General features: G+C 52.5%; 15 protein-coding genes; 7 read left to right on the plus strand and 8 right to left on the minus strand.

Annotated features, from left to right (window-relative positions):
- The first annotated feature begins 11 nt into the window (after window positions 1–11).
- On the plus strand, window positions 12–1,673 carry CHC_T00002267001 (hypothetical protein). XM_005713224.1 is given in 4 exon segments: window positions 12–204; window positions 438–592; window positions 678–1,169; window positions 1,170–1,673. 3 exon segments carry the CDS (start codon window positions 12–14, stop codon window positions 1,167–1,169), a joined length of 840 nt encoding a protein of 279 aa, XP_005713281.1. The 3' UTR covers window positions 1,170–1,673.
- Window positions 1,674–2,954: 1,281 nt separating this feature from the next.
- Window positions 2,955–3,830, minus strand: CHC_T00002268001 (hypothetical protein). The gene has a single exon (XM_005713225.1). The coding sequence runs from the start codon at window positions 3,828–3,830 to the stop codon at window positions 2,955–2,957; it is 876 nt and encodes a 291-aa protein (XP_005713282.1).
- Window positions 3,831–4,276: 446 nt separating this feature from the next.
- CHC_T00002269001 (hypothetical protein) lies at window positions 4,277–6,540 on the plus strand. XM_005713226.1 is given in 2 exon segments: window positions 4,277–6,367; window positions 6,368–6,540. The coding sequence occupies 1 exon segment, from the start codon at window positions 4,277–4,279 to the stop codon at window positions 6,365–6,367; it is 2,091 nt and encodes a 696-aa protein (XP_005713283.1). The 3' UTR covers window positions 6,368–6,540.
- A 170-nt stretch (window positions 6,541–6,710) lies between these two features.
- On the minus strand, window positions 6,711–7,403 carry CHC_T00002270001 (hypothetical protein). The gene has a single exon (XM_005713227.1). The coding sequence runs from the start codon at window positions 7,401–7,403 to the stop codon at window positions 6,711–6,713; it is 693 nt and encodes a 230-aa protein (XP_005713284.1).
- A 6-nt stretch (window positions 7,404–7,409) lies between these two features.
- CHC_T00002271001 (hypothetical protein) lies at window positions 7,410–7,682 on the plus strand. Its single transcript, XM_005713228.1, has one exon. The coding sequence runs from the start codon at window positions 7,410–7,412 to the stop codon at window positions 7,680–7,682; it is 273 nt and encodes a 90-aa protein (XP_005713285.1).
- Window positions 7,683–7,734: 52 nt separating this feature from the next.
- CHC_T00002272001 (hypothetical protein) lies at window positions 7,735–8,106 on the minus strand. The gene has a single exon (XM_005713229.1). It carries the CDS (start codon window positions 8,104–8,106, stop codon window positions 7,735–7,737), a length of 372 nt encoding a protein of 123 aa, XP_005713286.1.
- A 342-nt stretch (window positions 8,107–8,448) lies between these two features.
- On the plus strand, window positions 8,449–10,007 carry CHC_T00008617001 (WD40-repeat containing protein). XM_005713230.1 is given in 4 exon segments: window positions 8,449–8,450; window positions 8,451–8,649; window positions 8,751–9,952; window positions 9,953–10,007. Coding segments are annotated over 2 exon segments (1,401 nt in total), but the record flags the coding sequence as incomplete, so codon positions are not given.
- On the minus strand, window positions 10,007–10,750 carry CHC_T00010059001 (ribosomal protein S9 family protein). XM_005713231.1 is given in 2 exon segments: window positions 10,007–10,483; window positions 10,484–10,750. The coding sequence occupies 1 exon segment, from the start codon at window positions 10,481–10,483 to the stop codon at window positions 10,007–10,009; it is 477 nt and encodes a 158-aa protein (XP_005713288.1). The 5' UTR covers window positions 10,484–10,750.
- Window positions 10,751–11,234: 484 nt separating this feature from the next.
- On the minus strand, window positions 11,235–11,687 carry CHC_T00002273001 (hypothetical protein). The gene has a single exon (XM_005713232.1). The coding sequence runs from the start codon at window positions 11,685–11,687 to the stop codon at window positions 11,235–11,237; it is 453 nt and encodes a 150-aa protein (XP_005713289.1).
- Window positions 11,688–11,808: 121 nt separating this feature from the next.
- On the plus strand, window positions 11,809–13,439 carry CHC_T00009270001 (probable histone acetyltransferase GCN5). XM_005713233.1 is given in 2 exon segments: window positions 11,809–12,993; window positions 12,994–13,439. The coding sequence occupies 1 exon segment, from the start codon at window positions 11,809–11,811 to the stop codon at window positions 12,991–12,993; it is 1,185 nt and encodes a 394-aa protein (XP_005713290.1). The 3' UTR covers window positions 12,994–13,439.
- An 896-nt stretch (window positions 13,440–14,335) lies between these two features.
- CHC_T00002274001 (hypothetical protein) lies at window positions 14,336–16,056 on the minus strand. XM_005713234.1 is given in 2 exon segments: window positions 14,336–14,508; window positions 14,509–16,056. 1 exon segment carries the CDS (start codon window positions 16,054–16,056, stop codon window positions 14,509–14,511), a length of 1,548 nt encoding a protein of 515 aa, XP_005713291.1. The 3' UTR covers window positions 14,336–14,508.
- Window positions 16,057–16,554: 498 nt separating this feature from the next.
- Window positions 16,555–16,700, minus strand: CHC_T00002275001 (hypothetical protein). XM_005713235.1 is given in 2 exon segments: window positions 16,555–16,610; window positions 16,611–16,700. 1 exon segment carries the CDS (start codon window positions 16,698–16,700, stop codon window positions 16,611–16,613), a length of 90 nt encoding a protein of 29 aa, XP_005713292.1. The 3' UTR covers window positions 16,555–16,610.
- An 801-nt stretch (window positions 16,701–17,501) lies between these two features.
- Window positions 17,502–18,979, plus strand: CHC_T00008699001 (alpha-tubulin). XM_005713236.1 is given in 2 exon segments: window positions 17,502–18,845; window positions 18,846–18,979. 1 exon segment carries the CDS (start codon window positions 17,502–17,504, stop codon window positions 18,843–18,845), a length of 1,344 nt encoding a protein of 447 aa, XP_005713293.1. The 3' UTR covers window positions 18,846–18,979.
- Window positions 18,980–19,724: 745 nt separating this feature from the next.
- On the plus strand, window positions 19,725–21,572 carry CHC_T00002276001 (hypothetical protein). XM_005713237.1 is given in 2 exon segments: window positions 19,725–21,194; window positions 21,195–21,572. The coding sequence occupies 1 exon segment, from the start codon at window positions 19,725–19,727 to the stop codon at window positions 21,192–21,194; it is 1,470 nt and encodes a 489-aa protein (XP_005713294.1). The 3' UTR covers window positions 21,195–21,572.
- Window positions 21,573–21,581: 9 nt separating this feature from the next.
- Window positions 21,582–23,978, minus strand: CHC_T00002277001 (hypothetical protein). Its single transcript, XM_005713238.1, has 4 exons — window positions 23,826–23,978; window positions 23,280–23,668; window positions 22,076–22,954; window positions 21,582–21,606 (listed from the first exon to the last, which is right to left on the minus strand). The coding sequence occupies exons 1-4, from the start codon at window positions 23,976–23,978 to the stop codon at window positions 21,582–21,584; spliced, it is 1,446 nt and encodes a 481-aa protein (XP_005713295.1).
- Between the last annotated feature and the right edge of the window lie 116 nt (window positions 23,979–24,094).

A 24,094-nucleotide genomic window follows, 5' to 3' on the forward strand; every position in this document is an offset into this window, starting at 1 on the left:
CCGGATCAGATATGGGCGACGCGCGAGCAGAGGGGGTCCGGCAGCGTGGAGAGGTCGATGTCGTAGTCGATGCCGCCGTTGACGCCGGACATGCGGGGTGGCGGGCGAGATTGAGAGTGGAGCGGGCATTCTCGGGTGGGGAATGGGAGGAAGGGAGGGGTGAGGAAGCAAAGGTTGGGCATTGTGAGGGGGTCGGGGTTGGGTGTCGGGGGTAAAGCGGGCGGAGAGAAAGAACAAGGGGGGTTGGTGCGGGTGGGGAGCAAGAGAGGAAGAGTATGAGCAATCAATCTCGGAGGACACAGAGCGGGTGATGTCACCTTGTCAACAAGGACACGTAAGGCTGTAGGGTTGGACATGTTATGTTCGGAATGGGATACTTGGTGGGATACGATTGGCCGGTATGGACAGAGGGATACTGAGTGAGTAAATGTGATGAGTCTCCTCCTCCTCCATCATTCCCCACATCAGCGCCTCTTCTTTTCTCTCTCCCATCGTCTCTATCGTCTCGTACAAATCCGCGCTCGCCTCTTCGTCAACCCAACCACTTTACTCGCTCAGTCATGAATTACAAGGCCACCGCAACCATCCAGTGGTACGCAGACCCTTTTCTCTTTCGCTACCGTTGAAATCCTTCAATCCCATACACTGACCTCCTCGACTCTCCTTTCACCACTCAGGATCCTCGTCTTCGGCGCCGGCATCGCTGCCCTGCAAGTACGTCCCGACCGGGGCCTGTCCCGACCCACCGCGCTCCTCCTCTTCCCTACATCCCAACCGCCCCACTAACCCTCAAACCCCCTGCCTACCTCGCAGCTCGGCAAAGCCCATTCCCGCGACCAGGCCCAAGTCATGTCGGGTCACTACGACGGCGCCACCACGCGGGAAGACATCTCGCAAGCCATAGTCTCACACAACGACGAAGTGGCGCAAGACCACTAAAACCGCCGCCCTCGCACCAGATCCGCTGCCCGCACAGCCCGCGCCACCTCCGCACGATGCACGCGCACCATGTCCACGCCGCCGCCCATCAGTGCTGCCCCGATCGCCCCGGATGTGGCCCAGTCCCGCTCCTCGTTCGAGCCCTTCCCAAGCCACGACTTGCGGCTCACCCCGAGCAGCGTCGGAAGTCCCCCCACCGCCCGCTGGAACTTGACGCCGTCCCGCACTAGCGTCGCGCTCTGCTCCGCCGTCTTGGCGAACCCGATCCCCGCATCCGCAATCACGGACCATCGGCACACGCCCGTGCTGAGAAGCTCGTTCACCTGCTGCAGGAGTTCGTTCCCCACGGCTTGCGCCATGTCGCCGTCGTACTGCGTCAGCGTCTGCATCGTCCCGGCTGTCCCGCGCATGTGCATCTGCACCGTTGCCGCCCCGCTTCGTCGCACCACCTCGTGCATGCTGCTGTCGTGTCGTCCCGCGGACACGTCGTTGATTATCTCGGCCCCGTGTGCCACCATTTCTGATGCCACTGACGCGTCAAACGTATCAGTGGAGATGATCAACGACGGAAACTCACGTCGAATCGCATCAGTGATCGCCAGTACACGCTTCAGTTCCTCACTTGCGCCGACTGTCTCCGCGCCTGGCCGCGTGCTTTGGCCGCCGATCTATGGTCATTTTTAGGAGTAGTACTTTTTTGTTAGCTTCCAAGGTAAACGTAGTGTGTTCCGGGAGTTGTCGAGGAAGTTTGAGAGAAGCTTACGTCCAATACATCGAAGTCGAATTTCACGAATTCTTCGGCCTGCCGCAGCGCAGAGCTCACCGTGTTGTTTTCTCCCCCGTCGCTGAAACTGTCCGGGGTGGCATTAATGATCCCCATTAATAACGTGTGTGACCCCCATTTTAGGAGTCTGCCTGCGTTCGTGGGCGTGACTTTGACCAGATTGCAGTCTGTTTTATCCCCAAGCAAATCTGAGAGCAGGTCAACTGCACTTCGTTTGGTGCCGTCAATTCGTGGGATCTGACAGTCTTCAGAAATGTCGCAGAGCGGGCGAAGAACAAAATCTCTCTCCGCTAGCCGAGGATGAGGAATCACCAATTTGTCATCTGACGTTTGAAAGAGGCGTTCTCCGTACGCAATGATGTCGAGATCAATAGAGCGCGGCCCATACCTGACGCTTTTCTGATCTCTCCCAAAGTTCTTTTCGACGCACTTCACGGCTTGAAGGAGGTCAAGCGGCTCCAGTGTTGTCTCGATTTCGCATGCAGCGTTGAGGAATGCAGGTTGCTCTTCAACATACATTCTTTAAAACGAGAAGAGATCGACATGGATGAAGGACGCAATGATAAGCTTTCTCTGTTGTCAGAGTGTCCGGAGTGTCTGCAAACGATCATAGCCAGCATAGGATGTCTTGTGAACTTACGGAGGGCTTTCATACAGAAACGAAGTACGGCAGATTTTCGCAAACTGCCTCACCTCGTCTAATGCTTTGCGAATTGCACTCGCTCTATTGCCCACATTGGAGCCGAGAGCAAGAATGATCTTTTCACTGCTTGCTGTGGAGTGAGCCCCCCGTCGAAAGGCATGGCGCGTGATGCGAGGCATTGCAATTCGTTTCTCAAGTAGAAGGTCGAGCTCTCACACGCCAATGCAAAAAATTGGAGCTCAAAAATGAGAAACTAAAAACTCCGCTCCGATGACACGCATTGCCAACAATTGCTGGTTTCACCATTCAAATGGCTAACCTGCAGCTTGCACCCATTGTGCATTAGCAATGAAAAGCGGAAACAGGAAACAGAGCGCTACACGCCTTTCGAGGGGCTGCGCAGGAGTCTGCCCCTTGCGACATCCGCTTCGCCACGGAGATTGTTGGACACCTTTGGCGGAAGGGGATTTGTTGCCTCTAGTTTTTTTTGGAACAAATGTATGGAACAAATGTAAGAGTAGCTACCCAGGGTACAGTAGTATATATTCTTTATTCCCCAATTTTAGCATACACCATGAAACCGTCCTCTTAATGTTCACGAATGAGCAGAAATAGCCCCCCCTCTTGACTTCGAACCGGCGGGGCTCTAGCAACTCTGATGTCTTCATCAAGAAAAGTAGTTTCTATGTATCCTACAGGACTGCCAATGGCAAATTTAGCCGCTGGAATTTCATTTGGCAGCTGCATCCCAAAAATCTTCTCCTGCTTAATTGCGTTTTGCACGAACGTAATATCGACTCTAGAATCGCTTGTCTTCCTCCCCTCTGCACTAACCGTAATACTTGTAATGGACTGCCCCCCGAGCACATTCGAAACCGGAGCGAAAGCAGGCTCGAGCTGCACAACATTTTCAATATCATAATCGTAGTCGCCCTTTCCCTCAAGCGGAACTTCATAGATGTTCTGAAATATCTGTCCCACCTGGGCCACCGGTGCGAGCAGGCCGAGAGACAGAACGTCGAGCGCGTTCGTAAACAAGAGGCGCCAGCGGCCGCACAGCATACCCGGATCATCAGCGGGCGCGGTGGGCGGCTTAGCGCGCTCCAGCTCTGCGACGAGGGAGAGGATGTTGGCGCGATCGTCGGCACTGGCCGTGAGGCCACGGTTGGTGCTGGAGACAGCGGCATAGAGCGAGCATTTGAGGTCTGATATCGGCACGGCACGCGTTTGCGCGTCGACTGCAGAGGCGGGGACGTCGACGGCCTCCAGCTCGACATCCGAGGGGGCGGAATCGGAGCCGTTTCCAAAGTCGCTTTTGGAGTAGGGGGACGGGTCCGGTTGATAGGTCATGCGGGGGCGCTGCGGAACAGGTGGAGGGGGGACTGGTCGCCGCCGCCGCGGGCTGAAGGACACGGGGTCGTGCCGCGAGCGGCGGATGAGTGGGGTTGGCAGAATGAAGGCCATTGAGGTGTGCAACGGAGCGAGGAGGAGATGTCTGGAGGTTTGAGTATGGGGAAGAATTGCAAGAGGGAGTCGCGGTTAGTTTACCATTGTGTATCTGTCAAAAGAGTAATTCGACCCCATGTGAAGCAGGAGAGGAAAGAGAGAGGATGCATGGCTCAGGTTGGACTCTGATGCATCTGGTGTAATGTAGATAAATTACAGAGATCCATTTCTTCGCCGTGGCCGTCCTGTCGTAGCCACGCCTTCGCCTTCACTATTCCTCCTCCCACCTGACGCTATCCCCTGCTCCCACCTCACCCTGCTCCCACTTCACCCTGCTCCCACTTCACCCTGCTCTCACCTGTCCCCATCGTACATGATTCAAAGCAGTCATCTCCACCCAAATCAATCCCCGGGTGCAGGAAAAGGGATCGCGAAAAACGTCTCAATCAGGTGGGGACGTATTAATGACGGAAAGACGTCGAACTCGATCGCAGACAGCGCACAAAAAAAAGGACCCATCACCCGAGCCCAAAGACCACGCTCACGACCAAGCCGCAACGGGTGCCAATTCCGACCCCAGCAATGTCGCGCAGGAGATAAAAGGACCTTCAAATCTGGGAGAGCCACTACGTTCGCAGAAGCCCTCTCCTGAGGCAAATGGCTTCGCAGAGCATATCCCCGAGGACGCCCCGCTAGACGCGGCATCGCCGTCCGTCTTCTCCGCTGATAACGCTTCTTCCTTCTTACGCAAGGACAAAAAAATCTCCGGTCTCTGCCGTAACCTGATTGGCGACGTGTATCGCGAGCAGACCGTCACCGAGCTTGGTGCTGACGTAGATAATCGTCAATATGCACCGAGAAAGGGTGGCAAATATGGCGTTCCTTTAGGCCCAGTCATCTTCCTCGAAGTTGGTCCCCACTTTGACAGTGACCAACTTTGGGAGGAGCTTGAGCTGCGGAATAAGCCGGTCTTGGCATTTGCGCAGAGGCGCCTTCGGAGGGTGCGAATGTCGCAAGACAAGGTTCAGCCGGGGGTGGCATCAGAAGACAAACAACAGACCAATCCACAGCTCGCGGAGGAAGATGTGGGGCATACTGAAAACCAAGCTGAAAATGGAGATGCACCCGAGGCATCTGAATCTGCGGCCGAGAAGGAATTGGATGTTGATTTCGAGGGCTTACAAGATATTCTCCAGCAGAAGAAAGCAGGCGAGAAGCGCAGGGTCTCGTTTGCTCCTGATGTTGATCAGCATAGCAGGGAAAAGGGAGAAGAGTTGAAGGGAGATGCTACTATTGCAATCGAAGACGGATTCTTTTCTTTGGAAGACATGGAAATGTTTGCGGACGAAGCAGAGGAATTGGCCGTAGCAGGGAAATTGATGGAGTCGGATGACGAGCAAGATTCAGATGATGCAGCCCCAGTGCGTACGAAGGAACTTCCAGACAATCCAGGACGCGTGCGATATGCCGATTTCTTCGATCCACCATCGAAAGAAGACGGAAACGCACAAGTCACTGATAACGCCTCTGGAATCCTTGAGTCCATAGAAGATGGGGACAGTGATAGTGATACCGCCCCTACTCCATTGGCTACGTCGAGAACGCGCACACGTCAAATCATTAGCGCTATGGAGGAGGAGAATGTCAGCAAGCGACCGTGGCAGCTACGCGGAGAGGTCTCCGGCCACTCCCGTCCACAAGGCAGTCTATTGGAGACAGACATGGATCACGATTCAGTTAGCAGACCGTCATTGCTCACTGGCACCGAAAAAAACGAAACTATTGAGGACATTATCCGACAGCGGATTACGGATGGTCTTTTCGACGACGTTGTCAGATTGTATGAGCTACCTGAAAATTACAAGAAGCCCCGAAGCGAGTCTTTGCCAGAGGTGTCACAGGAGAAGTCGACAGAAGGCCTCGCAGAGCTGTATGCCCGGGACTTTGTAGATGCGAAAGAGACTGCTTTGAAGAAGGAGCGGTCGCGAGATGTACAAAAAGAAGTAGAAGACGAAAGTCCAGAACAAAAAGAAGTCAATCGTCTGTATGAGAAGCTGGCCAGCAGATTAGATGCCCTAGCCGGCATCCAGTTCACACCCCACTTGAAGCTTCTCAGGAGCGAAATGAGGGTTGAAGGCAACGTAATGGCGTTGCAATCGGAGGAAGCCATTCCGGAAGGAGTGAGTGACGCTACCGTCCTTACCGCCAAGGAGACGTTTTCCGTCGACAAGAAGACACTGGTGGGGGAAAGGGAGGTGACGAAGGGCGAGAGAAAGGCTGCTCGGGGTAAACGTAAACGCGGGAGAAAAAATGCGGGAAGTGCGAAGGAACGGGCAACTCAGCTCATGCAGCAGTCCGATCCTATGCGAGTGGCCAAACGTCGGGCGGAGGAGGCACTTCGTCGAAGAGGCAAGAAAATCCGGGCAGAAGCAGTATCACCAACTGCTGGGATAAAGACGGCAGCGTCGTATTTCGCGCCCAGAATGGAAGCGAAGGGCGAACCGGATGTGGCGATGGGCCTTGAACCCCGCAAGGCTTCGAATTTAATTTTGTAGACTCGATGAAAGTTCGCTTCCAGACGCGAAGATGTACTACCCGCATAGCACATCATTCAGTCTCAATAGGCTTTTTTGAGTGAGATTAGAACACGCCACTGTAACCGTGCTGGATCTATTAAAGGGCGATTTGATCTTCTCATTGGAGGGAGACTGTGAATTCGCAACTCAGATGGCACTTCCTCGTTCATGAACTATCGGCCCTCTCCTCACGCAGATTGCCAGACTATCACCGTAACAGCGAAGAGTCAAGCGGCTCTACCCGGTAAAGGGGCACCCATCAGCGAGGCTTGACGGCACCGTCGGTAAAACTGCGACGCGTTTGTAGCAGATCTTATCTGTCTCACTCTTCTGGCTCAATGTCATCCAAGTCCGGCAGAGGGAATCTCAATATTGCAGCAATACCTGACATCAAATTAAGCTGTTCCCCGGTAACATGTTGTGTTGAGAATATGTTGACCGTGGCCCCCGATTGTTTGATGTTCTCCACGAGAGTAACAACCTTTTGCCGCTTCTCAGGGTCAGGTGCCCGAAAAAGCGTATCAGTTACCAATAACTTGTCGATGGCCCCCATTTCAGCGGCATGATTGACATGTGCAGGTCCATACACAGCGCGGTCTTGATCTTTGCCGAGCATTTCATGGAAGTCGTTAAGAGCTTGCACTTCACTAACGGCCTTTGTCTTCGCCAGGCGGGATTGTAACTCGGGTCTGGTGAGCACCTCATGAAAGGCATGTTTGTGTCCTGATGAAGCGTGGCACAAGACCATTTTAGCTTTGTTATCAATAATGGACCGCAAATCTTGGCGTGCGGCCTCCATACCCATATACTTGTAGAAGCCATCTTTGACGTAGCCCGGGGATGCGATCAACAAAACTTTCAACTTGTCCATGTCAAGATGTTGGACGGCTGCGCGAAGAACTTTGTCGAAAAACTTTTCGATGGCTGCGTCTCGATTGTACAGGGCATTCTTGCCTTTGCGTGGAATATTAGATTCAATACGGGCTCTAGTGATAGTTAAAGAGCGACTGACCATAAGGATATGAGCCAGGCCTTCCTCCATGACGATGGCGCCCAGGTCAGCATCCACAGCTGGGTCAAACGCAAGCTGCAACCGTTCCATGTAGACGGAATCCCACATGTCCTTGGAGAGAGAAAAGGCACGATGCGGTTCGATTTCGATGGTATGGAAGGCGCCAACGCGAATATGTGGGTTCTCAAGAGCCACGCGACCGGGGACGCGCATGACAACCACTGTTGGGTCATACTGAAAGGATTCGACTTTCACGGAGACGGTCAAACGGACTCGTTCTGAGGTGGAGCTTCCCGTGTTTGTTTCTTGCTGGACTTTGCGGATGGTCGGGGCTCTAAGGATATCTCCTGGGGCTAGGAGATTGTACAGGTGCCACATGTCCTCTGCATCGACAGCTTCCATGCGGACGGTGCCGGCTTTGGATTTCGGGTCGATGTTTGTTGAAATGTGACGCATGGTAGGGCGGATTGTGTCGGACGAGGGAGCATATTCTGGCAGGCGGCGTTTTGTGTTGTGAGCCGGTGTCGCTCAGCCGTGGTTGCTGTGCGACGGAGAGTGTGTTGAGGAGTTGTCTTGTTAGGAAACGGTATGTAGGCAAGGAGGGGTCGATTGAACAGTCGCGACTAAGTTGAATTCGGGTAGATTGAACAGTGGCGGCCAAGTTGAATTCAAAAAGGAGAGGTGGTGTTAGGCAGGAAGGTGACATAAAAGGGTAGTGTTCTTGGAGATATGTTAGAGGGCTTCGACGGGGCTGGGCCCGCGGGCGTTGCCAGAGGAATTAGAGAAAAAAATCTGACCAGATTTGAGTCCCATTTGAGTGGAGAACCCAGTCTACCCTTCACCGGCACGGTGCTACTGTACCACACTTGCACTGGTCCCATTTTGCAAACATCCAACCACATTCTTCCTTTGCATAACTTGCATTGCTGGACTAGCCAGACGTCGTCGTCCAGCACTGAGATCTTACCCACGCTGCGAATCACATCCGCAACTTTCAGTTTGCAGACCTGCAGGAACGTCGGCATCGTCTAAACAGTCTTGCAACAAGCAGCGTCCGATACTCCCTGCATCTCCCTGCATGTCGTTGGTTTGAATCCACAAAAAATGGTTCAACCGGACAATAACCCACCAGAGCATGTCCCAGGAGGCCCCGAGGTCCCAAGAGGCCCCGAAGAAATCCAACAAGACGATGACCTCCCTCAATTCCAAGAAGATGACGCTGAAGAAGTCATTGTTTTGGATAGCGCAGGTATGGCATTCTTTCAGTGCCCCGATTCCAATTTTGCCCTTTTCTTGCTACTCACCATCTGCTTCTCTTCTTTTCTGAAAATCTGTCGTCGCTCGACGCAGATCCAAACCAGCCAAATCATGATGTCGACGACTTAGAACAACCCTCTGATGACATAAATGTTGATGGCACAGACGCCGCCGATGCCGAAGTAGACGGTGAAGAAATGAAACCACTTTCAGATGATGCCATTTTAGTTTTCCAAGAGCACACCTCCGAGACACTGGCCGTCGCCGCCAGCCCCGTCAACAAGAACATCGTCATAACTGGCGGCATGGATGACATCGGCCTCATCTGGGATTTGGAACTACAGCAGAGCATCGCCAAAGTCGACGGAGCGAAAGACTCCGTCTCTACCGTAGCCTTCAGCCACGACGGCAGATTTGCCGCCTTCGGTTCGGAGAACGGCGCCATCTCAATCGTCCTCATGGACGGAAGCACCGCCAACGGCACCCCGCTGGACGGTCCTGGCGATACCATCCATTTCCTGTCCTGGCATCCGCGTGGCCCGGTTCTGCTGGCGGGGTCCAGCGATAGCGTCGCCTACATGTGGAACGCCGCGAAGGGCTCCTTCATGATGGCGTTTGCGGGGCATGAGGATGCCGTGTCGTGTGGGACCTTCTCCGCGGACGGAAAGCTCGTTATTACCGCTTCTTTAGATACGTCTGTGCGAATCTGGAACCCGACCACGGGCGCGACTGTCCGCCGTATTCAGACTGGCATCGATGGACTACGAGGCATATTTCATGGCGCGGACATTTTGTGTCTGGATGTGGGCGGTTTGGATACGTCTGCTTCGAACCTCATTGCATCTGGATGCGCAGCCGGAGACGTATTTGTGACTCACAGGGGGACCGGGCAAATTGTGCGGCGATTGTCTCGGCATGAAGGTGGCGTGGAGTCTGTTGCATTTTCACCGGAGTTGAGCAAGCCTGTCTTGCTAGCGACTGCCGGAGGAGATGGTATCGTCCGCGTGTGGGATGTCGAGCTTGGGACAGAACGGTGTAAATTTACGCACGGCGGAGTTATCGCAAAGGTAGTGTGGCATCCTACCCTTCCGGTTTTGGTGTCGGCATCATCTGATGGCAGTATTGTATTATGGAACGCATTATCTGGGCAACAAATGCGGAAATTAGAGGGCCACGAATCGTTTATTAGTGACGTTTGCTTCGCCGGTGGAAACAAATTCATCTCTTCGACATCTGGAGACGGATCGGTGAGGGTGTTTGATGTTCGCGAGACATTAGAAACTGCAGTTGTGTAATATAGAAAGGAAAACTGAATTTCGCGCCAGCTCCCAAAGCTTTGCAAGTGCTTCCTATCTCTTAACCCATTGGAAAGACTTGCGGGCCTTCTTCCTGCCGTACTTCTTGGGCTCGACTTCTCGACTATCTCGCGTGAGAAAGCCGTTTTCCTTCATTGTTGGTCGATATTCTGGGTTCCAGTTCTGCAAAGCTCTGGCCAGTGCATGACGGAATGCTTCGGCTTGCCCGGTGGTGCCACCACCCTTCACTTCACACGTGACATCCATGCTTCCTGTCAGTCGCAACAGTCCGAATGGTTTCAAAATTTTATCCCGCTGGTCGAGCCGTCGAAAGTAATCAACCCACGAACGACCATTCACGACAATGTCTCCCGTCCCCGGTCGAAGCCAAACTTTAGCTTTACTTCTCTTTCTGCTTCCGATCGCATACGCCTCCCCGTTCTCATTCACCTTTCGTTTGTAGACAGGTGGCTTATTGGTGCTGTTCACCTTTTTCAAGTATTCTCGTCTTTCTTCAACATCTTCCAACATCATCGAAGCCAAGGGATGTTGGTGCGGATCCGTGGGATCTGGGAACTGGAATCTCTGGGTCAGATTGTCGTGATCTGTACCGCTCTCAAGACCCTCACCGGGACTTTCCTTGCCCCCAGAACCAGGTGTTGCAGAGAGGAGCCGCTTTGAATGCACTTGAAAAGGCCATACTGCGCCCGCAATTCTCCCCAAGACGATAAACGATTTTTGGCCCGGAATGGCCTGGCGTACTACTGCCTCACGTGTCGCTTGATACAAAGACAACATCTTTTAAATCGCTGAAAGAGAAGGACTGCGTCTTATCGCGAAAAATCAGCAGCCTTTCCTTCTGTTATGTGCAATGCGTATGAGCACGGTTCTTAACCACTCACACAATCAGCTGGAAAGTCCCTGTCTCCGCGTTTGGCAGCGAAATGGATAGCAGTCAGGTCGACAGCGGATGAGCAGAAACTCTTTGCCTCTCTCGCCACAGCGTTAGGTTCAAACACGGTGCAACCTCTGCAACACAACAAGCTCGATCGATCAAGCCCAAGTTGTGCTCGCCTCTGATAAAAAGTCACAAGAAGGTGCAGTCGCGCGCATCCAGTGGTACTGTAGAAGGGCGATGAATCGAAGTTACTCTACACAACAGTAAATGTTGTCACATGCATTTTGCAGTGTTCCACAGCTCAGTACCCAAAACCATTCAAAATAATCACTAATAAAACTGAAAAATAACTTTCAGCCAATAAAAACCTCGCATCCAACACTTTTACTGAAAACAAACCTGTTTTTGAGGACTCGCATTTGCCAACGATTTGGTGGGGTGGAGGATTTTCGAGTCTGCGCTCATGTGTCCGCTGATGTGTCCATCTTCGGCATTGCTGGGAAGAAAACAGGGTGAAGAGCACTTATCGTATGTGCGTTTTCGAAAGCGGACCAGCTCTGCAGCTGCGTCGCACGTCATCGTTCTAATTAAGTCAAAGCCTCTTTCGTTCGGGTTCTGACGGGACGGGCTGTGCAGAGCCTGTTTCACCATGGTGACAGACAAGGAACGCGACAAGCGCCAATCCCACGAGCAAACACCTGAGACACCAGGGAAGCGAAAAGCCACAACCGATGGTTTGCAGCCCCCGAAAAAGAAGCTCAAGGGCGCGGCAGCTGCAGCCGCTGTGGCGAGGGCGAACGCCCCTGTAAAGAAGAAGGACCTCACCTCGACGCACATGCCAATCGTTCAAATCGCGACCATCATCCCTCAAGAGGGCACAGGAGGCCCCAGCAAAGTCACCACCGAAAACGTTCCCATTCTCGAGGCGGATCTAAATTCGGGAAAGCCATACAACATTATGCCCATCGTCCCTGTCCCGCCATGTAAGAAACCACGTCAACCTCCAAGCAATGCCGCTATTCACCCCACAGAGGATATTCTCGGTTGGGATTCTCAACATGCCTATATTCAAAGATGGGTCCGCATGACGCAAGAAGAGAAGAACAACAATGTCAAGTTTCAAGTTGTTCAAAACGATTCCAAGCGCGACAGCCTTCTCCTGTTGTTGGGCCTCAAAAACGTTTTCGTCAAGCAGCTGCCCAACATGCCGCGTCCATACGTATCTCGCTTGGTTTTTGATCGAAAACATGAATCCTTGGCGCTATTGAGAAGAAAGGACAATGATTATACTGTTATGGGGGGGTGCTGCTACCGGCCTTTTCCGGATCAGAAATTTGGCGAGATCGCGTTTTTGGCGATTTCTCAAAACGTGCAAGTCCAAGGATATGGTACCCGATTGATGGCACAAACGAAGGAGAGAGCAAAGAGCATTGGTCTCACCCATCTGCTCACATGTGCGGATAACAATGCGGTCGCTTATTTTAAAAAACAAGGGTTCAGTAAGAAAATCACTTTACCCTTCGAGAAATGGCAAGGCTATATCAAGGACTATGATGGAGTCACGCTGATGGAGTGTGTCTTGCACGCTAAGGTGGATTATTTGAACATTCCCATGTTGTTGAAAGCGCAGAAGACAGCCATGGTTGAGAAATTGAAAGAGATTTCCAATTCGCACATTGTGTTTCCTGGAATTGACGTAACGTCAAGGAAAGGACTGAAAATTGAGGATATACCAGGGTTGAAGGAAATTGGGTGGAAAAAGGACAAGAATGGGGCGTTTTCAACGAGAGGAGGTCCGACCGCCGGGTTTTCAGTGCGCGACAAGGCATCTCAGGAACTGTTGCATAAGCACTTGCAGTCCGTGCTGAAGGAAATAAAATCACACGACTGTTCGTGGCCCTTTTTAGAACCTGTGAATGCACAGGAGACTGGTGCCATCGACTACTATGAGGTCATTAAGAACCCAATGGACTTAAAAACGATGCACGACAGACTCGAGGAAGGATGGTTCTATGTAACAAAAGAAATCTTCATCGCGGACATGAAGCGGATGGTAGAGAATTGCAAGAAGTACAACGGGAAAGGGCACTACGTCACTGACCTAGCAATTCAACTGGAAAAGGCATTCATGAGCAAAATATAGACGTCACATGGACGAGGCGCCTGAATTTTTCCGTTCTTGTCGTTCGATAGTAATGAAGCAAGAAAATTGAACCTGTATTTACCTTTGACCATGCTTGACATGTATGTGCGTATTATGGTAACGGCCTGACTCACACTGACTTCGATGAATTTGCTGAAAAAAGAAAAGACAAAGTTGAGCCTTGAAGTGCCGGTGCGTGTGCCGGGAGAGCAACATCATATTCTACTACGCGTCGTGTTTCCCCAGAAATTCGGCTTTCAGAGTCGGACACGTGTGAAGAGGATATATTTCATAGGCTCGGTATTGGACCTACAGCGCGGGGGATGTCGTTGAGATTTTGAAAATCTACGCAAATCGCCTCGTAGCCCCTCGATAGGGGCACAAGGTAAAAACCCTACTCGAAGGACCAATACGGTACATGCGGTGCATACTGCACACAGTCGATACTCTTGCTGGCCATTCCTTTGCAAAGACTTGCGTCCCCATTTCGCTTCTTATCTCTTTCCACCGAGATATCGCGGTGGATACTAACTACTTCTTCAGGCATCAGTCTCATTGATTTTCTGCGTGCATCTGAGCCGCAATGCCCTTCTACGTTCCTCCTGAATTCATTCCCGAATATCGCCCAACGAGAAAATTCTCTCCCTTCGCATCCAATGGCTGGTGGTGCAACCGTTGGCCTTTGCTAGGCTGGTTGGAAACCTTTGTCAAAATCGCTGCTTGGTGCTTTGCTCCATATGTCCCTGTTGAGGGCGCCCCACGTCTACCATTTGAGTCCATGTCTAAGATCTCTGCAGTAGAAACGGCCATTATGGTGGTCGCCTCTTCTCTCATCACGGCCGCAATCATCGATCGACTCGTCTATCGCGAGATCGTCTCAATGATTTTCGTGTTTCCGAATAACTGGGCACATTGGACTGTCACCTCTGCTATGCTCAGATCTGGACGCAGTGGTATCAATGTTAGATATTTTCGCATCTTCTGCTGGCTCATGCTTACTGGCGATATTGTCAAGCTTCTCTTTTTTGCCGTTCACGATTTCACTCGCCTCGACATCGCAAGATATGTAAGTTTCGCTCTTGTACGATCGCTTCCGCGTAGTCGCATGGCGGGGACAACCATTGACATTGCAGCGGACGAGTTTTCCTTTCTTTCTTGATTGCCCCTGAATCCAATATCCAGGTTCTCTACTTGCTAGTGTCTTTTTTTGCAATCATGTACGCAGTTGTCTTAGCTGTTGACTATGGCTACTTTCCACACACTGCTGCGAAAGTCTATCAAGCTCTCCCACTTGCAACTCTTTTTTCATACGGACGACAATGAGGCGCTGATTAAATCCTTGTGCAACTGGTTGCCTGGTTGGCGATGTCATTTAATACTTGTTGGGTCCTTCCGAGGTAAATAAGGGAGAAGGCATGGTCGTGGGGTTTCCGAAAGTGTCCGCCCATCGTATATGGAAGCTATCACGCATGAAACCTCTTTGAGCGGGTTAAAGTTTCTGGTTGTTACAGATATTCAGGAGACTGAGACTAGAGCGGCGTCCGCTTTGAAATTCTTATTCGAGTCGATATCAACAACACGGACGCCTGAGATTGTATGCTGACCCCGCACAAGAGGTATCAATGTAATGCTGCACCTCACCGTGCACCCAGGCTGCACTTCGCCAAGAGATACACCACTAACACCGACAGGGACGATTTCACCAACTAGGTCTCGTCGAATTTGCAAGTACAGCCGGGCTGCACGACCAGTGTTGTTCCGTGCCGCACATCTCGCGACAAAAGGTCGATGTGCGTGAATTTGCTCCGGAACAGCATAGATGGATACTTCAACGTCATCATGGCGTGTTACGGGTGCCATAGCGGTGACTATATTGTCTAAATGACCATTTTCTCCTAAAGCAGATCGCCATGATATTGTTATGTGGCCTAATTGATGAGGCGCAGTCTCTACAGATGAAACCGGTATTGTTGGATTGCTCATACCTGTAGCAGCTGGGCGTCCAGATGCTTGACTTGCAGATGTAATGGATTTCTTACGCTGAGACGGGGGCTCACTTCCGCGGTTGCTGGCCTCTAGCTGTGCTACTGATGCAGTTGCAACCACTGCGGTATCTCCTCCTCGAGCTGTGTCTTTCCCAGATTCATTGAGACTTGTGTACACATGGAACAAAAAGTTGCGTGCATCGCCAACCCCCATGCTGACGTTGCGAGCTTCCACCTTGGCGTCCTCTTCGCCAAGACCATCTTTTTCGAGAATTATGTCGTCGGCAGACTGGCGAAGTAGCGACCGCACACGAAACGGCTTGCATGGAATAAACGTTGCATCCGTTAAATACACCGGCACGGGTACGGCATTCAAAACGCGGAGATCGACCAGGTAGTGCGCAAAGTTTGTTATGTATCGGGCATGTGCGTCAGGAAACTGAAAGCAATTTAAACCCTTGTACAACGGAATAACGGAGAGAGAGGGCTCGAGGGGCGGGAGGACATTGAAGCGGAAGACTTGTCGGTAGGTGCGAATTTGAGAATGCTTTGATTTCTGAACGCGGTAGCTCGCGGCACAGAGGAGTTTATGCATCCCCACGTCCGGGAGAGGGATCTTGACGATATTATTGATACTGGTCTTGGGATCCAACATCGGGCGCGGCGAGGGTGTGGTGTCGAGTAGCGAGATTGTCGTTTGCGTAGACGTCTGTATTTGTACTGAGATGGAGACCGACTGAACGGGCCCGGTCGACTGGTTGTACACCGAGATGAAGGAACGAAAGGTCTCAGAGGCATAGATAGAACCGAACGAAGCCGGTAGTACGGACATGGCCCCGACGCCACAGGGGGCCCCTTCGCCTTCCCATGGGGGAATGTTCTGCAAAAGCGGATCGGGGACGTTCGCTTCGGAAGGGGAGAGGGCCTCGGAAGGCTCTTGACGAATGAAGGGCATAGCATTAGTGCGATTCGGAAGGGGAATTGTCAAGCGCATGACACTCAGCGCCAAGGGGTGCGAGCTGGCGGTGGAGGGGTCAGAAGAGGCAGTGGCTGCGCGAGGAGGTGCGGCATCGCGCATGGCCCGCCGGGGGGCGGGATTCCCTCACGGGAATCGCCTCGCCTCACTCACTGATTCGGGGAGTGGGGGAGTCCGAGAAGCGTCATCCAAGACAAGCTCGCTCCTTCACTCCGGTCTCGGGTTCAATGTGAGAAGAACGAAAGCGGAAGCAGATGATGCATGATTTGTACAGTAGAAACTTTCTACTACAGTAGAAAGTCACTGGACATGCAAGTGCCCTTGGTCACATAATACAGGGGGGGGTCGCGCAATAGTGCTACTTTGAGTAGTGCTTCCCACGCATTAGTGCTATGCAAAACGCCTTGGCACGGTTATCATACTTCCTACACGTGTTCATACACGTGTGCCCGCTGCACATGTCGCACAGCACGTAGCGCCGCATCACGCACAGCGGGCACGGGATCTGCTGCTTGAGGGTGTGTCTTAACATGCCCCGTTTTGCTGCGGTTTGCTTTGCTTTGCCCAAAGAAGTGACTTGGCGTGCTATGGGTGGCTCCTACGTTTTAATTTATGTGTTTAAGAAAAGCAAGGGCTTAAGAAGCATACGGTATTTGTTAAGAATTTAAAAGTATTCCTGGCAAAACCGGGCAAGGCAAAGCAAAAACCAGCCTGTTAAGACACGCCCTGACTTTGGCAGAGAACATCTGGGCGGGGCGCCGTAGAGGGGGAGGGGTAGAGCGAGTGCAAGGGAGGAGAGAGCGGACAGGGGGGGAGGCAGGGACGTTCGCAGCTGTCGCCTATTGAGAGGTACAGTAGAATTCCGCTTCAAAGCCTGGCATCTCTGATCGCTCGCTTCAAGCAGGACATGTCCTGTTTGAAGCGAGCGATCAGAGACAACTGTATGTAAATGATTGTGTTTTGGCGCTTTCAGTATAGTGCCATTCACGCAATAGTGCCATATATCGAGGTCTGTTCCGGTATAGCACTATTGCGTGGGACCCCCTGTATGCCAAATATTATTTGACAACCAAACGGTACACATACACGTGTACGGGAATGCTGGTCGTCAGGTATCATAATCTGTAAGTTTCATGGGAGAGCACTCTGCAATTTGCTTACAGCCCATGGCGGGAACTTTGAGGTCACCCACGAATGTTGTGCAAACAAAACTTTACCCAAGTATATATTATTAACACCAAAATTGAGTTTCGAATTCGACGTCTGATTGAAACAGTAGATTTTTGGTAAAGTTTTTGAAGCATCACTCTGCGGCCTCCTACGCACCGTGGCCGTACCTGTGTATGCATAACTAGGATTTACTTTTCTCTGGAACCATACTGCTCCTGAAATAAAAACTTGTTCTTGAGAACGAGTGAGATCACTCGAAAACCACCCCTGCCAGCCTAACGGTTTTATCCTACTCATCACCCAGTTTGACAAGTGCTCATTGCAGCATTTCTTGTTGAACCCTTCCAACCCCGACTCGCCCCCTCAATTCATCCACAATGCGTGAGATCATCTCTCTCCACATCGGCCAAGCCGGCGTGCAAGTAGCCAACTCCTGCTGGGAGCTCTTCTGTCTCGAACACGGCATTGCCCCGAGCGGCAACTTGACGCCTGAGAAGGAAGCCGACCCCGGCACGGACTCCTACTCCACTTTCTTCTCCGAAACGTCCGCCGGCAAGCGCATTCCGCGTGCCATCTTTCTCGACCTCGAGCCCACCGTCATTGACGAAGTGCGCTCTGGCACCTACAAAGACCTCTACCATCCGGAGCAACTCATCAGCGGCAAGGAGGACGCCGCCAACAACTACGCCCGCGGCCACTACACCGTCGGTAAGGAGATAGTGGACGAAGCTCTGGACCGCATCCGCAAACTCGCAGACAATTGCACCGGCCTGCAGGGCTTCCTCGTCTTCTCGTCCGTGGGAGGGGGAACAGGCTCCGGCCTTGGATCCCTTCTTCTCGAACGCCTCTCCGTCGACTATGGAAAGAAGTCTAAGCTTGGCTTCACGGTCTATCCATCCCCGCTAGTCTCCACTTCGGTTGTGGAGCCATACAATTCGGTTTTGGCAACTCACTCCCTTCTGGAGCACCTTGACGTCGGTGTTGTCCTCGACAACGAGGCCATCTACGATATCTGCCGCCGGTCGTTGGGCATTAAGCGCCCGTCATACTCGAACCTCAACAGGCTCATTGCGCAAGTAGTTTCCTCGCTCACTGCTTCTCTGAGGTTCGACGGAACGCTCAACGTTGACATCAATGAGTTCCAGACTAATCTAGTGCCCTACCCGCGCATCCATTTCATGCTTTCAGCGTACGCTCCAATTGTGTCTGCGGAACAAGCATACCACGAGGAGTCAAGCGTAGCCGAAATCACAAACTCGGTGTTCGAGCCGAATGCGTCGTTTGCCAAGTGCGACCCTCGCTCCGGACGTTACATTGCGGTATCGCTGACGTACCGGGGTGCGGATATCTTCCCGAAGGATGTGAACGCGGCAGTGGCCGCGGTGAAGACGAGGAAGTCTGTGCAGTTCGTTGAGTGGTCTCCAACTGGGGTAAAACTAGGGATCAACTCGAGGCCGCCGACGAAGGTGCCGGATGATCCCCTGGCTAAGACGCATAGAGCTGTATGCTCAATCGCCAACTCGACTGCTATTGCTGAGGTGTTTGCAAGAGTGAACGCCAAGTTCGATCTCATGTACATGAAGAGGGCTTTCGTGCATTGGTATGTGGGCGAGGGTATGGAAGAGGGAGAATTCGCAGAGGCCAGGGAGAACCTTGCGATGCTGGAGCATGACTATGCGGAAGTCTCCAAAGACGACGAGGAGGAAGCGGACGAGTATTAGAGGAGCTCGTGACGTGGCTGTGAATGGGGTGTTTCGTTTTGTAATCTGCTTTTCCTTGCTTTAGAAATTACAGACGGTGCGAAGGAGTGTTTGTGATCACTGTAAAAAGAGCGTGAGCGCACCGTCCATTACGATCAACGATACTTGGAAGTGCAGGTCGACAGAGCGTGAAGGTGTGCTGGTGCTGTAGGGGCATGCCATGAAACTCGATGCCAGGTTGAGAATGGCTGGCGCTGACACTATCTCCGAGATACTGCACAGTGGGGTTGAATGAGATGCGGCAGCATTGCAGAGCTGTTACAGGTATGAGATTTCCTGCGGAAAACGGGTGCCGCCCTGTCCGGGGCTGCAGGCAATTTCTGCACTTATTATTACACTTACTAGAGCATATCGCGACACGCCCATGCACCAATGCGCTGCGTTCGAGAAAAAACAATCTGTGCTGGAGACGCCCTTGGTGAAAGTATCTCGCTGTATCTTACACAAGGACCGGTGCCCCCAGACGCCATTCTCAGAGCGCCCTCTCATCTTCCACCGCCGTCCACGTCGCCGCTTCAAATTTGCATCGCCCGCCCGGTGGCGGCCCGTTTACCAATCAAGCGCAACCTTACACCCCCCAGCACCAATTATATTCTATCCGCCCCCCATGCAAATAAACGCATCGCACCATTCACATTCACATCACACATCCTCTTTTCTATTCGAGTACATCAGCCCTTTCCCTTCTAGGCACCCACCAACCACTCCCTCTCGCTGTTCCCCTCCACCCTCGCCTACCACTCCACCACAATGCCCTCCTCAGCTTTCGCCTTCCCCCCTCCGCTCTCGCTCCGCCCCGCCGTCCCCCGTTCCTCTCCCCGCCCCCTGGGCCTCCCCACCATGACGGCCAACGCCCCCACACCCGCCAACCTCCCCCAACCCCCGCTTCCCACCCAACCACCATCCCAGTCCTCCCCGGTCGATATCGTTCTCACGCACGCTACCTGCGACTTCGATTCTCTCGCCGCGGCCGTGGGCCTCGCCCGTTTGCGCGGCCCCCATTGCCGTGTCGTCATTCCCGCCGGCGTGCACTCCGCCGTGCGCCGCTATCTCTCCCTCCACAAGAGCTTTTTCCCCATCGCAGATTCCAAGCTCGTGGACCCGCACGTCCTCCGCTGGGTCGCCGTCGTCGACACCCGCTCGCGCAAAAGGCTCGGCACCGCCTCGGAATGGCTCAAGCACGCAGACGAGGTCCTCGTGCTTGACCACCATGCACCCCCCAGCGAGAGCGATATTCGCGACGAGGATGTCGGAGGTTCGTTGGAGTATGTCATTGACGACGTCGGCGCCGCAAGCACTTTAGTCGTCGAGAGACTCATGAAGCGACCGGACATTCACCTCTCACGCGCTGAGGCGACTTTGCTCGCCCTTGCTATTCACACGGATACCGGCTCGCTCTCCTTCGAGAACACCACCCCCCGCGACGCCGCCGCTTTGGCATGGCTTTTGGCGCAACGCGCGTGCCAGCGTTCCATCTCGCAGTTTGCCCGCAACTACCTCACCACTCAACAGCAGCGCCTTCTTTCGCACGCGTTGGACAGTATGGAGGTCAAAGTCGTCAACGGGCTCAGCGTCGCTTCTATCGTCCTCGAAACCCCTGCTTTCGTCAAGGGAATGGCCGCCGTGGCACAATCCGCCTTGGAATTAGCGGATATTGACGCGCTTGTTTTGGCCAGCGTATCTCCCAGCGGCAGGAGAAAAGCGCAACCCAAGCCTCAGGAGAACAGTACGAAGCAGGTCTCCATCATCGGACGTGCGCGATCTCGAGTTGATGGCGTTGATTTTAGCACGCTATTCCAACCATACGGAGGTGGGGGACATGCCAAGGCCGCGTCAGCTTCTCTGAAGATGTCGGACGTGTCGCAAGTCACAGCGTTGGTGGAAGACCTTGTTGGGCGCATCTTTGACCAGTTGCCCCCACCCGTGCTTGCCAGGGACTTCATGTCGACTAACATTGTCAGTGTGACGCCGATGCAGACAATGGGGGAGGCGAGCGCTGTTCTGTTCGAGTCAGGACACACAGGGCTTGCGGTCGTTCGATCGCAGGATAATGGGGATCTTGTGGGCGTGATTTCGAGACAGGATATCGCGCTGTCGGAGAAGAGAAAGCTCTTGCATACGCCAGTCAAGGGATGGCTGGCAAGGAAGGTCATTTCGGTTTCCCCGATCACACCGCTGCATGAGATTGAGTCTAAATTGGTAGACAACAATATCGGCAGGCTTCCGGTTATAGACGAAGGCAAAGTTGTTGGCATTATCACTCGAAGTGATGTTTTAATACAACGGCACCTTTGCAGTCCCTTCGCTTAACAGAATAACGGTGGGCGATCTGTACAATAAGCAAGACGTTTGTTCTTTTGCTCTTCCATGTTAACATTCGAGCAATCAGGAGCAGCTTTCGTGTTGTACATTTCGAGCTACCAGCAGGGGCTGGTCCCTTCTGGGCTGAACATAGTATTCATTCCTCACTCATAACACTTAATACTTTTTCCACATGTACTGCTAATATACCCTACAAAACACTAGAAGCTTGAGCTTCCCAACTTTACCAAGCAATGGGATCGTAGATAAAGTCCATAGCTTAGCCCATATGAGAGTTTGGAAATGCTAACTTGGTTTAATGTCATGGTCTGTAATGCTCATAAATAGTAAACAGCCGCCTGGGCGCAAAAAAAGTCTTGCGAGGTGCGTGTTGTACTAGTCCTCGTTCTGAGCCGTCCTTCTTCAGGCTGCTCCCACACATGCTACCTTTCATTCACGCAGTGTCGAGCTGCAAGGCCGCGACAGATCCATGAGTCTAGCTGAGTCTGAGTCTGATCTGATGGCAATGCCTGACCACAGCCAATCTTTTAGATTCCTCTCAACTGCTCTGAATGAAACCGCAGGTACCCGCTTTCTTAGTTCCTCGGCGTTTCCGAAAAAGAAAAAAAAGTTGGAAGTTGACCAGCATGCTGATCTGTCACGGCTTGACCGTTGTATGACGGCAAATGTTATAGCAAACGTCAGTCTTTCTGCTCAAGAGTCGGCTGATGGTCAACTTCCCTCCATATAGAGCAAGGACCATACGATCAACGCTCGAAAAAGGAGGGACCTCACAGCGTACTACACGCACGCTACCTCTGCCCACCTCCGCGTACCCACGAAGTGCCACACTAGGGCTCTCTATGTCAAGCATCGTCGTGGCACTTCACGACATCTTCCGCCTTGATGTCGTACCTCCCTTGATACCTGGGTTGAGTTTCTGTCCTTTCCCTGCCTTTCTAGAAATCCCTGAACCTGGTCTAAGCAACATGTCTTGCATTTCGCGACTGCTCTCCGGCAACTTTTCCCCACTATCCTTCCGCTTCTTCATCCACTTCTGTATACTGATCATACTCTTGACCTGTCCAACTAGCCCCTCCACCTGATGCAAATCGGTGTTCGCTTGTCTGGCAACGCGCTTCAACCCACTTATACCGATACCGAAGACATTTGCCCTCTCCGCCGGGGTGAATGCGCGCAGCATTTCTTCTTGCTTTTTAAACTCCCCCGTGGCCGGGTTGTTTCGCACCCATGGCAAATGCTCTTTTACACCGCCGAGCCCGCTGGCCATCTTCATCTCCTGAACCAAGTCAAGGAATGAATTGGCATCTATGCGCTTGTCTGCGGTGAGCAATTTCATCTGCGCTTCGAATACTTTCGATTCACGCTTTGACTCTGATCCTTGGAGAGCCTTATCGTATGCCGAGCGCATGTTGTCCATGACGCCGAGAGAAGGAACGGAACTGCGGATGTTTCTGTAAGGAGCGCATGCTTTCATCGAAGAATGCTGATGTACAGGTGTCGCAGAAGGCGAGAGGTGATTGAAAGCCTTAGATGTGATATTCCAAGACCGCTCGCCTTGAGCAGCCAATGCGGCAATATTTCGCGAGTGCTGAAGCGCAAAGGCCCTTCTGCATGCCTGCATCGCTGAATTGCCCAACGGTCCAAGATAAGGCTTGCTGAGCTCCGGGGATGATACAAGTGCTTCTTCTTTGGCGATGGTTTCTGCCGCTGGCCAGTTTCGTTGATCCAAGGAAATGCACCTGTTGCTAAAGTTTGTCTTCTGGATTCTGTCGAAAGCAGATCGGGACAGAGCGTTTTCGACGTGTCACCATGTCAACGGGGAAAACAAGTGCGAATGGCAGGCCTCAATTGCAGCACGGAAGAAGATTTACAAGATATGATACAGTACAACACTGTACCCAAGGGTACCCAAGGGTACCCAAGGGTACTGTACGTTGCCGTGCTGTTCTGTACACGTGTACTACGGCACGACGTGTAATGTACGTGTACACTGTAGCTGCACATCTGCAGCCATGCAACAACAGCCTGCTGTGTACAGTGTTACCATTGCGCACTGTATACACGGCTGACTAACGAGAACCACGGTCGTCTTGGACAAGCTCAATAGTCCTTCTACCTTCGTGCATGCCCATTCCTTCCCTCACTAGGTTCACCATTCTCCGGGCAAGCCCCAGCAGAACACCTCCACCTGCATCTCTTCTTCTATCTTTTGCGCCATGCTTGATAGATCGCCGCCCGAACAACTTACATCCACGAAACAACTCCCGAGTGAACTTTCCCGAATTTTGATCACCTGACATCTTTCTTTGTGTCCTTTTGCCTTGTTCAGCTTTTCTGGTACTTGAATCCCAATTGGCTATTTGTCGACCACAAATCCGGACACCACTGGTCACTTCTCTAAGAGCATGGACGTAACAAGACGAAACTTTGTAGAAGCGCTTGCCATCGTCAAGAGTCTCCTTCCTTCTGCGACATTTGCATCCATCGACTTAGAGTTCACCGGTCTTGGCGAGAGCAAACCCTCTCAGTTGGATACCCCTCCCATCAGATATGAAACAACCCGCGCCGACGCGGAGACCTTTCCTCCTATTCAGCTAGGTCTCTCAATATTTCAACTCGCGCAGACAGGCAGCTCGCAATACAACAGAGATTCCTCTCCATCATCCAGAAACGGTGACGCTCATGACGCGCTCCCTTCTCTGCCGCCAGCGCCTCGACAAGGTAATGATGCCGAAACACCCGCCTTAGAACCTGCGCACCCAACTGCATGGGAAGTTGCCACTTTCAATTTCAACATTTTTCCCCATGCTGTTTACTACCCTTCCACCACTCGTTACCCGTACTATGACCGTATCGTTCAGATGCAGTCATCCTCAATCCATTTT

The sequence above is a fragment of the Chondrus crispus genome, genomic scaffold (genome assembly GCF_000350225.1).
Source record: "Chondrus crispus Stackhouse genomic scaffold, scaffold_132, whole genome shotgun sequence".
NCBI classification, from domain to species: Eukaryota; Rhodophyta; class Florideophyceae; order Gigartinales; family Gigartinaceae; genus Chondrus; species Chondrus crispus.